Source organism: Entamoeba invadens, assembly GCF_000330505.1.
Source record: "Entamoeba invadens IP1 unplaced genomic scaffold scaff_1105074724523, whole genome shotgun sequence".
NCBI lineage: Eukaryota > Evosea > Mastigamoebida > Endamoebidae > Entamoeba > Entamoeba invadens.
Window position 1 is genome coordinate 29,326 of NW_004191758.1, and position 12,319 is coordinate 41,644.

The window sequence follows — 12,319 nt, forward strand, 5'->3', positions numbered from 1 at the left end:
AATAAATTTAACTACACATATAAAATAATAATAATTAAATTATATAAATATTTAAATTTCAAATATTCAATATATATCATCGCAATCCGATTTATTTTAAAGTTTAACAAATAGATTGTTCAGATATTATATTCTTGTTGTTTGGAATATATTAATTGGATATTTTGTTTTTTGAAATGTTTTAAATAACAAATAGATAAATTTTTTTTTCAAATCAATTCAACAATTATTATTATATCATGTGAGTTATTAATTATAATCTTATTAAACTTTATTAGAATAATTTAATACTTAATTTAAACTTAATTTATAATAAATTAAACCCAAAACTGAAAAACGCCAAGAAAATGGGTTATCATTGGTCTTCCACACTTCTTCTATTAATATTCTTTTTTTCTTCCATTCAACCTTCACTGACATTTGAAGACGAGAAGACCTACACTTTAGCTTTAACAATGTGTGTTGCTCCGAAGAAATATGACATGGTTTCCTTTACTATTGATTATCTATTAAACGCGTATTCCTTTGACCATTCGAACATCAATATAACATTTTTCATCACACGTGGCTGTGTCGATTGTGACTTTGAAGGGTATCACAAGGTTGTTGATGCACTAACATTACGAGGTATAACGGTATATGAAGTGACTCTTCTTCCCATTTCCTTTCGAAATGATAAGACGTTTCGCGAAGCTGCCGACAAATTTGAGAGTTGGGTGGTCGACTTTAAAAAGGAAGACGCGAACAACAGACCGTTTCATCGATGGAAACATTTTACTAAAGATAACGTCATCAATTATTATTCACTCAATTTGGCGCTCTACGCCAAAAACACTATTAACCCGGACTTCATCATGTTTCTCGAGGACGACACGTCGTTCGACAGAAAGTTCTTTCAACTGCTTTATTCGCTCTTTTCGAAGTATCACGACGGCGAAAACGTGTTAATTCGGACAATCATCGATCGATTCAATTTGTTCAGTCGAGTCATCCCACCGGGAGGAACAGAGTGTCTCCCCGGATTCTTTGGAATACTTCTTGGTAGAAAAGAGGCAAAAAGGTTCTTTAAAATGTACAAGTATGATAAGTATGCAGTCTGCGGTGACGCTTTTAACTGTTACATGTCGGAGTTTTTGAAATTGCCAACACCTGTGTATCATTGGGGAAAACACTTGTCTAAGGATGTCAACTGGGACGTCTACTGGAACATTAAAGATATGTTATATTGGGAGGGGTTATGCAATAACTGAATGGCTGTGTTTTTTAATTAATATGTAAATTGTTTATATTTGTTACACTTAAAAACATTTGTTTCATATTCAAGGGTTCTATAACAACAAAATATTAATTATCAGGGATAAAAAACTGCTTCCTTTTTTTAAATCTCTTTATTTTTATTTTAATATCATTAAATAGATTCAAATGTTATTAATTTAATAAATAGCATGCTATTTTTAACTTTGAAAACAGAAGACACCTTAAAAATAATTACTGTTTAATGTGGTAATATGTATTTTTTTTATTATTTTATAATTTATAATTAGTAAAGCGATAAAAAAGGTTTTAAAGAATGCATATTATTTGTCCACTTTGTAATAGTTCTTTCCGTTTTGTAATTCTAAAACTTGTTTAATATCTTAAACAAATGCATATACATTGATGTGTTATTATGTTTTTATATCAAATAAATTAAAGCAGATTGTTTTAAAGAACAAAATTAGTAAATTACTTGTAAAATGAACTTTTTTCAAGTTTAGAGCAAGGAGTAGTTATTTTCTTGGTTGCTTGCAATCTTTCGATGAGTTCTTTTAAATCTGTTCTTGACAAAATTCTGTCTTTGACACCGATTGAATATTCAACTTCTTTTCCTTTCATAGTGCACGTTATTCTTGAGTTAACCGTTTTTCCTTTTTCACGTTTAGTCAGTGTGCATGGCGAATTTCTTTCAGTCTTACTTTCTCGAATTAAAAAAGTTCCATCTATCTCACTTTCAATTTGTGATGTTGCTTGGTCTTTTGTGTAATTTGGGAAAAACCAGTCTGCGCCAACGACACTCTCCATCTTTTTCATTAATGGTTTAGACTTGAAAAAGTGTCCAAACGCATCCAAAAGATATTCAAACCTTTTCAAGTCAACTTCATTAAATAATTTGAGGTACTGTGTAATACAGTCTTCTTGTGTTGCATTTATCACATCACTCTTTTTTAGTGCAGCTACAAACTCATTGACTGAGACACTTTGAGTTATTTGTTTCTTCTCAAAATTTTTCTTCCACCAGACTGCTGCACTATCGTCTTCAAATTCGGCACTTCTTTTTATGTCAATAATTGTGTCAAGTAACGTAGTTATATTTACTCGCTTCTTCTCTTCGGTGACCCAACACTTTTTCATTGCATTTTCAATTTCAATGTTCGCACTTTCAAAGACGTAATCGAACTCGACCTTTTTCGATTCAATTTCTTTGCTTTTCATATCATTCCCACAGTTGTTTTCTAAATAATTAAACAATAAAAATGGACGGAGTCCCTCTTTTAAGTGTGAGGAGAGTTCTTGTGGCGAATTGATGTCTCTCCACTCATTAAATGGAGAGAGTTCATAAATAACTTCCCAGAGAGTCATACCAAGACTGTAAATGTCTGATGCTTTTACTGTGTTTTTAGTGCCATCCAAAACTTCTGGAGGACAATAAAAGGTCGATTCATTAACTTTTTTACGTAGAGTGGAATCCTCTTCATCTGTTGAATAATTAAAATCAGACAATTTGATTTCAAATTTTTCGTTGAGAAGGAAATTGGACGGTTTGATGTTGCCGTGGACTAACTTGAGAATTTCATGAAACCACTGAACACCCAAACAACATTGTATAAACAAATCCAATTTAAAAGAAAACGTCAATGGTTTCGAGGTGTACAATGCACTCATGTTTTTACTGTGGTGAAGAGTTTGTAAAGGTCACAGGGTATAAAATCCATTACTAAAAAAGGCTTGTTGTCTCTCACTGTTGTCCCAAGAAAAGAAACAATGTTTTTGTGATGAGAACGCTTCATCACTTCCATTTCGTTAAGATAAGAGTCAAAAAAATCGGTCACAAGAGGAAAGTTTGGAACCTTAATTGCTACATTGACACCGTTTAAACAAGCTTTATAAACATCACCAAATAACCCATGACCAATGGGTTTGGTGTCAGTGTATACTAAATCTGATTGATCAAATGTGATAACACCGGTTTGTATGGACATGTTTATCTTATTCAAGTTTAATTTGTTTATATAAATTTAAAATATAAAGTGTAGTTGATTTATAATTGGAGTTTCAAATGAAATTTTTAATAAATTTCTGTTAATGTATTTTTACTGTTTTAAAAATAAATAATTACACTGTTGAAAAAATAAAATAATAAAATATTGAAATACGTTCATTAGTAAGATTGGCCTTAAACTTTGTATTTTTATTTTTTTCAAACTAAAAAAATAAACACTCAGAGGTTTGCAAAATAACAATCCTAATTACCCACATAACCATTTTATAATTAAAATGATCATTTTATATTATAAATTCATACGTTATAACACCACATTTTCAGTTATAATTGTTTTGAAAACGTTTGAACCGTTATTTGATTTTTAATTTTTATGTATTTGAACCATGAAAATCAATATAACAGTTAAAAGTAATAATTAAACAACATTTATTCACTGTTTTTAATAAACAATTCTTTAATAATTAATAGGACTATTAAAAACTAGCTTAAAATAACTTTAATCAAGTTTAAGGTATTTGTTGTTTTGAGTAACAAAGATAGTAAATTAGATAATATTTTATTCGAAAATTGTCTATATTAACCGAATCAAACTAAACACTACATTATATTATGCTGAAATCCACCTACTATTAAAAATACCTATTTCATACCCAATTGCAAAACAATCATATCATTTAAACATTGATTATTTAATATATGGATTATAAGTAATAAAGTGCTTTATAATATGTTATAAATTAATAACAAAAAAATCAAATCTAATAATAAAAAATATCATATACAAATGTAAAACATACATACATCAATAAAAACAATAAAAATACAAATTATTACTAAAATCCTTCACAACCAAACAAATCAATAATCAAATTCATTTAAATTATCCCTCTTGTTGTCTAATTTTAGCGTCATTCACTCTAAATTGGATGATATATTTAGGTAAAATCGCTTTGGGATTAAACATAACAATTTCGTTACCTTTCGGTGAAAAATGGGAGTCATAACCCTTCTCGAGTTTTTTCCCGTCCATCCTCTTTTTACATTTGAATGATTTTCCGGGAAGTACTTGACACAATAACATCTGATTTGATTTTCTTTGTTCTGAATAAAACAGTGCGTAGTCGCTATAAAAAGTCAAGTAAATTCCACTCCCAAAGAACCCTGAGTCAAGCTGTGCTGTTTTGTTGTTGTTTTTTGGCATCAAAAATCCGCTTTTTGAGATACTTTGAATGGCGTCTTGACTACTCCCATGGAACGCCCACTCTTCTTCTCCAAACCCTTTTGCATTAAATTCAGTCTTTGTCGCATTGAACTGCATTTTAAGTGCTTTGTTCACTACAATGCCAATCTTGTCAACTACGTAATTTCCTTGCGCGCACGACATCGTCTGGAAGAACTTTGTGTGGACTTTAGCAAAGACAGAGTCGCCCTCTTGACCAAACTCAGTGGACCCATTTTGGATCCAAATAACACCAATTTCATTGTTCGATAACATCTCAACTTCTTTCATCACGTCGTAGTCTTTGACGGTCCGAATACCATCAAAATAGTCGTCCTCTGTCCACCCTATCTGAGCTAATAGGCCAGCGTGTTGGTCTACACTCACACCCATCTGTTTTTGATACTTTCGAACAAGTCGCTTCTCCTCGGGTCCGATTTTATTGGTCTCTAGAGCACTCACTAAGAGCGTTTTGTACGCATCAACCTTTGTTATCTTCTCTTCTTGCGTGTCACTGTCCTTCGCCATGACATCCTTCAAATTTGCTATCGAGTCTTTTAAAGTGTTAAACTCGACCTCCCCCTCACCGTCATGGAAATACCGTTTTCGATGAAGAGGATTTGTCAGTTTGCAATTTTTACCAAAACAACAAACAGGCTTGTCGTCCGGATTTTTTTTCGGTTGAGGTTTTTTAATTGGAGAGGCCGGAGGAGTCGATTTTTGTGGAGGAACAACAACAGCTCCACTGGAATCTAAAACGGCTTTGTCTAAAATGTCTACAGGCTGCGAACGACGCTTTGGAGGCATTTCGTGTTTTTTAAGTTTCGTGTTAAAATTTTATTAAAGTTTTTTTTAATGTTTTGATTTAAATCGATTAATAGTATAATTAATAACAAATGTATTAAATATAGTTTAATTATAAATAATTTATTTTCTATTTTTTAATATTTTGAGTTATTACCATTTTTTCAAAGACTAAAAAAAACAAAATAAAATAAATTCAATTTATTAAACTTATTTGGCATAATTATATATGGGTTGGATGACATTTTAAATATTACAAGGTATTTAATCTCAAAACCAAGCTAATAAATTTTTATTGTTTAAAAACTTTTTTTAATTTTGGATAAAAAACATGTGGAGATCTAGCACAATACATATATTTTATTCAATCTAATTATAAACAGAAAGGTGTCAATTTGTTGAGTTTCAACTAAATTTTATTTTTTTCCGTTTAGTGTTTTATTCAAAGGCATTTAAGAGTTGGTTTTATTGTTTAACTAACGATTAAATTATCATGTTTTATTGGAAATAACACAAACAACTCCAGTCAATAATATAAATTAGTTGTCACATTTCACAAATCATTATCATGTTTTGTGTTACAATAATGGTTATAACAAGAAAAGGCGCATTTAAAGCAATGATAAATCATCATATTTAATGATCTATTGATACATCAGCGTAAAATCAATGAGTTATAATTGTGTATTATTTTTGTAATTAAGAATATGATTATTCACATAACCGTTGTGTCAACAGTGTTATAAAAAATAAACATTTAAACAAAATAATTAGTGTAAACATAAAACTTTATTAACTAATAACAACACCCATTTTTAAATTTGGTTAATAAGAAAAACAAATCCATATTGTTTTTAAAACAAAATTTATATTTGAATAATTATAATTCAATATCCAGATTTGTTGAAATGTGAAATGGTTTGACAAATTGAAAAAAAAATAATTATAGTTGGGAAAACAATTATTTGCCAAGCAAATAAACCTTAGCTTAACATACCAATTCCATATTTAAAATATTACAAATATTAATTAATTGTATTGAACAAAAATATTAATAAAAAGTTTTTATATAGTTTGTTTTATCATTAATGATGATTATATTTGTAATTGCTTATCTCCGCTATAAAAATTATTATTTTTGAAAAATTTTTAAAAAAATTAATATAATAAATAAATGGTTTTATAACAATTGTTAACTTAAAATGAAAAAGTAATAGAACCATAAATTGATTCCAAATTATTAAGTTTCTATTTTTAGATTTTGTTTTGCTTTTCATAATTATCTAAATGCATAAAACAAATTAATTATATACAACTAATCTTGTAAACAGGTTTTTAAATAATGTAGATTTCAAAGATAAAAATGTTGTGCACTATAATCAAACTAACTTTATACACACCCCAAACATAAAAATACGAAATATGAGGAGATTCTACAACAGAAAACAGTAAAAAAATGGAATGCAAAAATGATAAAAATAAATATAATAATATTTAAATTATTGATTTATAAATAAAAAATATAAATTAAAACAATGAGTCAATCCAAGTGAGATTTCAGTCTTTTTGATCATTTCATTTCATCAATTTGTTGTGATTTTTGTATATAAAGGTTGATCGACTTACGTAGTCAAACGTTGGTTCTATGACTTGTATTCTCCTTATACTTTTGGTGCCACTTTCTTCGAGTTTTTTGTGTTCCAAAGGCTGTTCTTCATGTATTGCAGACTACAATTGTAACACAACATGTTCAGATACATTTGATGATGACCACACTTGTAACTCGTGTAAATGGAGTTCACCAAGTGCATTAAACCCTGAAGCATATCTCATGAATTCAGAAGGGCAGTGTCTTAAGTCAAATTCAATATTAAGTAAAAACAGGTGGATGCCCGATGATCAGTACAAAGAAGAGATCTTCCCAGGTATTCCCATTCCCATAATATTAGACTCAAATACACCACTTGATTACAGTTTTTGTAGATATCCAATGAAATACCGAGTTGGTAAATGGTTTAAGCTTAATATGACTCCTATCAAAAACAATTACATGTACGCCATTGTTGATAAAATAGTGATGATGTTGCTATGTCAATGGATATTACTAAGTCTAAAAGAGATGCAAAGAGCGGGAACTGTATGGCTCATACTTCTTCACCAGTGTCATCACGTAATGTTATTATAAAGGGAAACTTTTTTCATTATGATTATGTCAATGATGGTACACAAGAAATCGTTTTCACATTTTTCATATCAACAGACACAGTGAAAACAATCAACGCAACTTTAACAGTGACATTTTCAGTGTTTCAATTAAAAGATAACACAACAATAATTTCACAAAAAGAAACAGATGAAATGGCAAAGAATTTGTCGATTGTGAGAAAAGTGAAATACTCGTTTGACACTATTGGAATATATTACTATCCAACTTGTATGCCAACTTTTCTTTCAAAAATTGTGATTTTCACAATTACTTTTGATGCTAATTATTCACTTCTTCTCTCCACTAAAAGACCAAACAAATTGAATTACTTCCTTTCAAATAAAATTATATTCACAAATAATACTTTAACAGCAGTGTGTGTCTCAATGTGGAGTGGTTCTAAAGTGTCGACGCTTGAATTAGAACAAGAAGGAATATTAGTGAAAGTTAAAGGAGCCAAAAATGAACAGACTTTTTCATTATTTACACAAGATTATTACTCAGATGTTTTATTTACATATCAAGTCATTTGCCCGAATCACTGTCATGCAGAGAGCGGACAAGGAGAGTGTGTAACAAGTAAAGCGAAGTGTGTTTGCAAGAGTGGATATGGTGGGTTTGTTGTTAAATAATGATATCTATTGTTATGGTATAGTATAGTATTATAATAATAGAATAATAGAATTATACTTACATTAAGAGATGATTGTCATTTGTTGTGTTATTATCACGACAATTGGCAAATCAAAGATCATGACGATTTGTGCTACTTTGGATCTAATGGGTGTGATCAGTATTGTAAATGTGAAAGTGGATATACTTTTCAAAACAATTTATGTGTATCAAATTATTGTCATGATGACAACAAACTCGATATTGAAGAGTGCAAACGAAGTGAATATGGGTGTGTTCAAAACTGTTACTGTGACACTGCAAACGGGTTTTTCTTTAATAATACTAGTTTTAAGTGTCAATCCATAAATTGTGGGAATTATAAAATTGATCAAGTTCGTTGGGGTACAAATAGTCTCAAAGATGAAGAAGTTTGTTCTTCTGATACAAAAGTTGTATTACATTTAACAATAATAAACAAACTATTATTTGTCTTATTTCAATGTAATAATAAATAATAATAAACTCAATTGTAGTGTGATAGCGGTGTGAATTGTAATGATCAATGTTTTTGTATAGAAGGATATATCACCAACCCCGAAGAAACAACATCATGTAAACTCAAATCAATTGGTGGAGGAGCAATAGCTGGTATTGTTATTGGAGGAAGTGTTTTTGTTGTGATTTCGATAACTATTATAATAACAGTTATTCTACTTGTTCTTAATTACAAACAAATAGACATTGAATTGTTTAAAGAACAACAACCAACGTACCATTTCTATATCAACGGCTCTGTCAATTGTGAACCAAACAAAGAATCCAAATTTGAAGTTGATCCTGAACAACTCGACTTTGGAAACTCGACTAGTGCTACTGCTATTATGGACACTCGATACGAGAATATACATGTTAAAAATAGAAGTAGAAACAAATATATGATGGTCATATTTCACACACCAAATACTCCAAAATATGTTTTTCACTTTGATCCACAAGTTATTATAATGAGACCAAGAGCAATTAGTTGCGTCACATGTTATATGACATTATATTGTACAACTAAGTTGAAAGGAATGAAAATCCCATACACCGTTTGGTTCTCTAAAAGTCGTGGTATTCTTAATGAAATAGCTCTGTTGTTAAAAGACAAAAACTTTGAGACATGGAATAATTCAGACCAAAGAAACATGGATAAACTTTCTAAAAGCATCTTAATAAAATACCACCACAACTTAATTTTGGCAACAGATGCGGCGAGTTCGACACATATTGATATGGATGAACTTTCTATTTCTGAGAAGCCAATAGCAGAAGGAGCGATGGGACGAGTGTATATGGGGAGTTACCGAAGTGTTGCAGTTGCTGTGAAGCAGTTTCGATGGGAGAAATTGGATGAAGACGAAGTTGCTGAGTTGAAGAAGAATGTTGTTGCTGAGTGTGAGATGATGGCAAAGCTGAGGAATCCGTTCATAGCGAGTTACATTGGGTCAGTGACATACATCCCACAAGTGTCGATGGTCATCCAATTCTTCATTCTTGGCTCACTTGGGGAATATTTGCGACAAGAGAAGGAAGACTATGTCAAGATGCCATACAAATTGAAAGTGCGGATGTTGTTTGACACATCACGTGGAATGCAATTTCTTCATGAGAACAGAATCATGCACTTGGACTTGAAGCCCGACAATTTGTTGGTCAACTCACTTGACTGTAACAGCGCATGTACTATCAAAATCACAGACTTTGGAACATCGCGATTCAAAAAGAAATCAATTACTAACAGTGAAGACAAGGGACTTGGCACACCTATCTATGCAGCACCAGAGACTTTCAAAGACGAATACACGTTTGCTGGTGATGTCTACTCATTTGCTGTCACAGCATGGGAACTCTATTACCAAGTCGAACCATATGCACAACTTAAATCGATATTCGACATCAAAAGACACGTCGAAGAAGGAAAAAGACTCTCTTTTGATCAAAACATCCCGACTCTATACAAAAATATGATTATGGAATGCTGGAGAGCTGATCCTAAAGATCGCCCTTCCTTCGATCAAGTATGTAACAGTATCGTGAAAATAGACGAAGACGTTAACAACAATTTAGAAGAAGGAAATCAGAACGACCGAATTGTTGAAATTGTTAACAAACGAACAGACAGAATACAAAAGCAGATTAATAGTATTTCAGAGTAATAAAACATTAATTATTTAATATTAAGTAAATTAAAACTATAATTTAGATAAAATCATAAAAATTAAAATAAATTAAAAATATAATTGAATATAAAAAAAATTTTTACTTACAATAAAAAAATGATAACATTTGTTTTATAACACGAATTAAAAATATATACAAACAAATTTTTATCAAAAATGTAATATAGTCACCCGCTAAAAGGTGTAAATTTATGACAAATGGTCTAAAGAAACCATTTTATAGTTTTTAGAAATTATGATTTTAGATTATGTTTCAATTTGTCATTTTTTTCTTTATATTGCAAGTATTTCAAAATTAACTATAAATTTACTTTATTCTAAAACATTGTCAAAATAGATTAAAGGTGAACTGAAAATCAATTATTAATGGAAAAATGCAGTACAAATACACTTACCTGGACAATACCAGAAAACAAAAAGACCAAACCTGCACCTGCGATGGCTTTCGACGATTCGGCAAATTCTTTGGATGTATCAGATTCATTGTGTTATTTGTTTGTGCTGTTTCTGTTAAAACAAAAAGAATTTTGCTACAGTCAATATAAACGGTTACAAATTTATATTGCTTATAAAAATATTAAGGTGTTCAATAAAAATATGGAAAGTTTGGAATCCGCAAAAGTGTTTATAAGTGTTATCAACCCATACTACAATATCAATGTTTTGGATGGTTTTCTGAGACTGAAAATAATTCAAAAAGATCTGGCAAAAATTTTCAAAGTGAATGAGCCAAGAATTTCCGCTGTTATTAAACAAGAAGAAGAAGCGTGTTATACATGTAATGAATCTAAAAGTAAATATAACATTTCTTTTAAACAATCTGATATACTTTGTTCTAAAATATCCAGAAGATTACTAAAAAACAAAGCAGTAACAACAGATTATGTTTGGAGTCTTTTTGTTGATGAATGCAACTTGAATACCACAAAAGAATCTTCAATTCGTTGGGCAGAAAGACATGGGTTAAAACTTGTAACGTGCAAACAACTTGCAGAAAAACGATTCGATGTAAATCCCATTGATGTGTTAAATTACTTTTTGACTCTCCAAAATAGTGTAGATAATTGTTTTTCTGGTCTTGTTGTTAACATGGATGAAATGGGTTACAGTCCAAGAGCAGATTCTAAGGATGGACACTGTTTTGTTCCAATGAATTATGAAATGAAATTTGTGTATTGTCGACAAGAGAGGGATGAACGACATTGCACTTTAATTGCCGCAGTTGCTGCTGATGGTTCAACTCTGAAACCAACTGTTATTTTGCCCGTTTGTTCCATTCCAAATGAATATAGGTGTAATGGACTAACGGAAAATAATGTTTTATTCCGATACAGTGTGTCTGGATTCATTACGCGTGAAATTTGTGAAGACTGGATTAGAACTGTTCTGCTTGATTATATTAATAGAAAACGTGTTGAAATTAAAAATGAAATGAATGCGCTTGGAATTGAAATAAAAATGTCCGATCTTAGAGCTTGTCTAGTGTGGGATAATGCAAAAAGCCACAGTTCCTCGATTATTGAATTGTTACTCGCTGAAAATAACATAACTCTTGTTAGATTAACTCCACATGCTTCTCATTTCCTTCAAGTTCTTGATTTGGGGATATTTGGTAGGCTTAAAAGAAGAATGTCTTCTTTAAAAGCGAACGACAGTTTTGTAAATTTGCTTTTTCAAGAAGAAGTCGAAAAGGAAGATGTGGATGGTAATTTATTTTGGGAAGATAAAAAACCAGATTTTTACAATATTGAACTCGGAAACAGACTAAGAGAGTTGATGATATTGGTGGATTCTTTCTTTGTGGTTACAACACCTCCTTTTAATATTATTGCTTTTAAACAAGCAGGAATAGTCAACTGGATTGACAAAACGCTTCCAAAGTGTCGTGTATCCATCGAACATTGTAAATTTATAAAAACGCCCCAATACAGAGAATTGTTCAAACAGTTTATTCCAAAACCAATTCCGTTGCTTTAAAAGAAAAGAAAGAC

General features: G+C 30.6%; 4 protein-coding genes across 4 annotated transcripts; 2 read left to right on the forward strand and 2 right to left on the reverse strand.

Moving 5' to 3' along the window:
* Positions 1-347: 347 nt before the first annotated feature.
* EIN_003100 (hypothetical protein) lies at positions 348-1,250 on the forward strand (the record flags this gene model as incomplete). Its single annotated transcript, XM_004184223.1, has 1 exon — positions 348-1,250. One exon carries the CDS (start codon positions 348-350, stop codon positions 1,248-1,250), a length of 903 nt encoding a protein of 300 aa, XP_004184271.1.
* A 475-nt stretch (positions 1,251-1,725) lies between these two features.
* On the reverse strand, positions 1,726-2,922 carry EIN_003110 (hypothetical protein; the record flags this gene model as incomplete). The annotated part of the gene is made up of 1 exon (XM_004184224.1): positions 1,726-2,922. The coding sequence occupies one exon, from the start codon at positions 2,920-2,922 to the stop codon at positions 1,726-1,728; it is 1,197 nt and encodes a 398-aa protein (XP_004184272.1).
* Positions 2,923-4,142: 1,220 nt separating this feature from the next.
* EIN_003120 (hypothetical protein) lies at positions 4,143-5,288 on the reverse strand (the record flags this gene model as incomplete). Its single annotated transcript, XM_004184225.1, has 1 exon — positions 4,143-5,288. One exon carries the CDS (start codon positions 5,286-5,288, stop codon positions 4,143-4,145), a length of 1,146 nt encoding a protein of 381 aa, XP_004184273.1.
* A 1,642-nt stretch (positions 5,289-6,930) lies between these two features.
* Positions 6,931-10,304, forward strand: EIN_003130 (serine-threonine protein kinase, putative; the record flags this gene model as incomplete). Its single annotated transcript, XM_004184226.1, has 4 exons — positions 6,931-7,337; positions 7,361-8,107; positions 8,192-8,534; positions 8,640-10,304. The coding sequence occupies 4 exons, from the start codon at positions 6,931-6,933 to the stop codon at positions 10,302-10,304; spliced, it is 3,162 nt and encodes a 1,053-aa protein (XP_004184274.1).
* Positions 10,305-12,319: the final 2,015 nt, after the last annotated feature.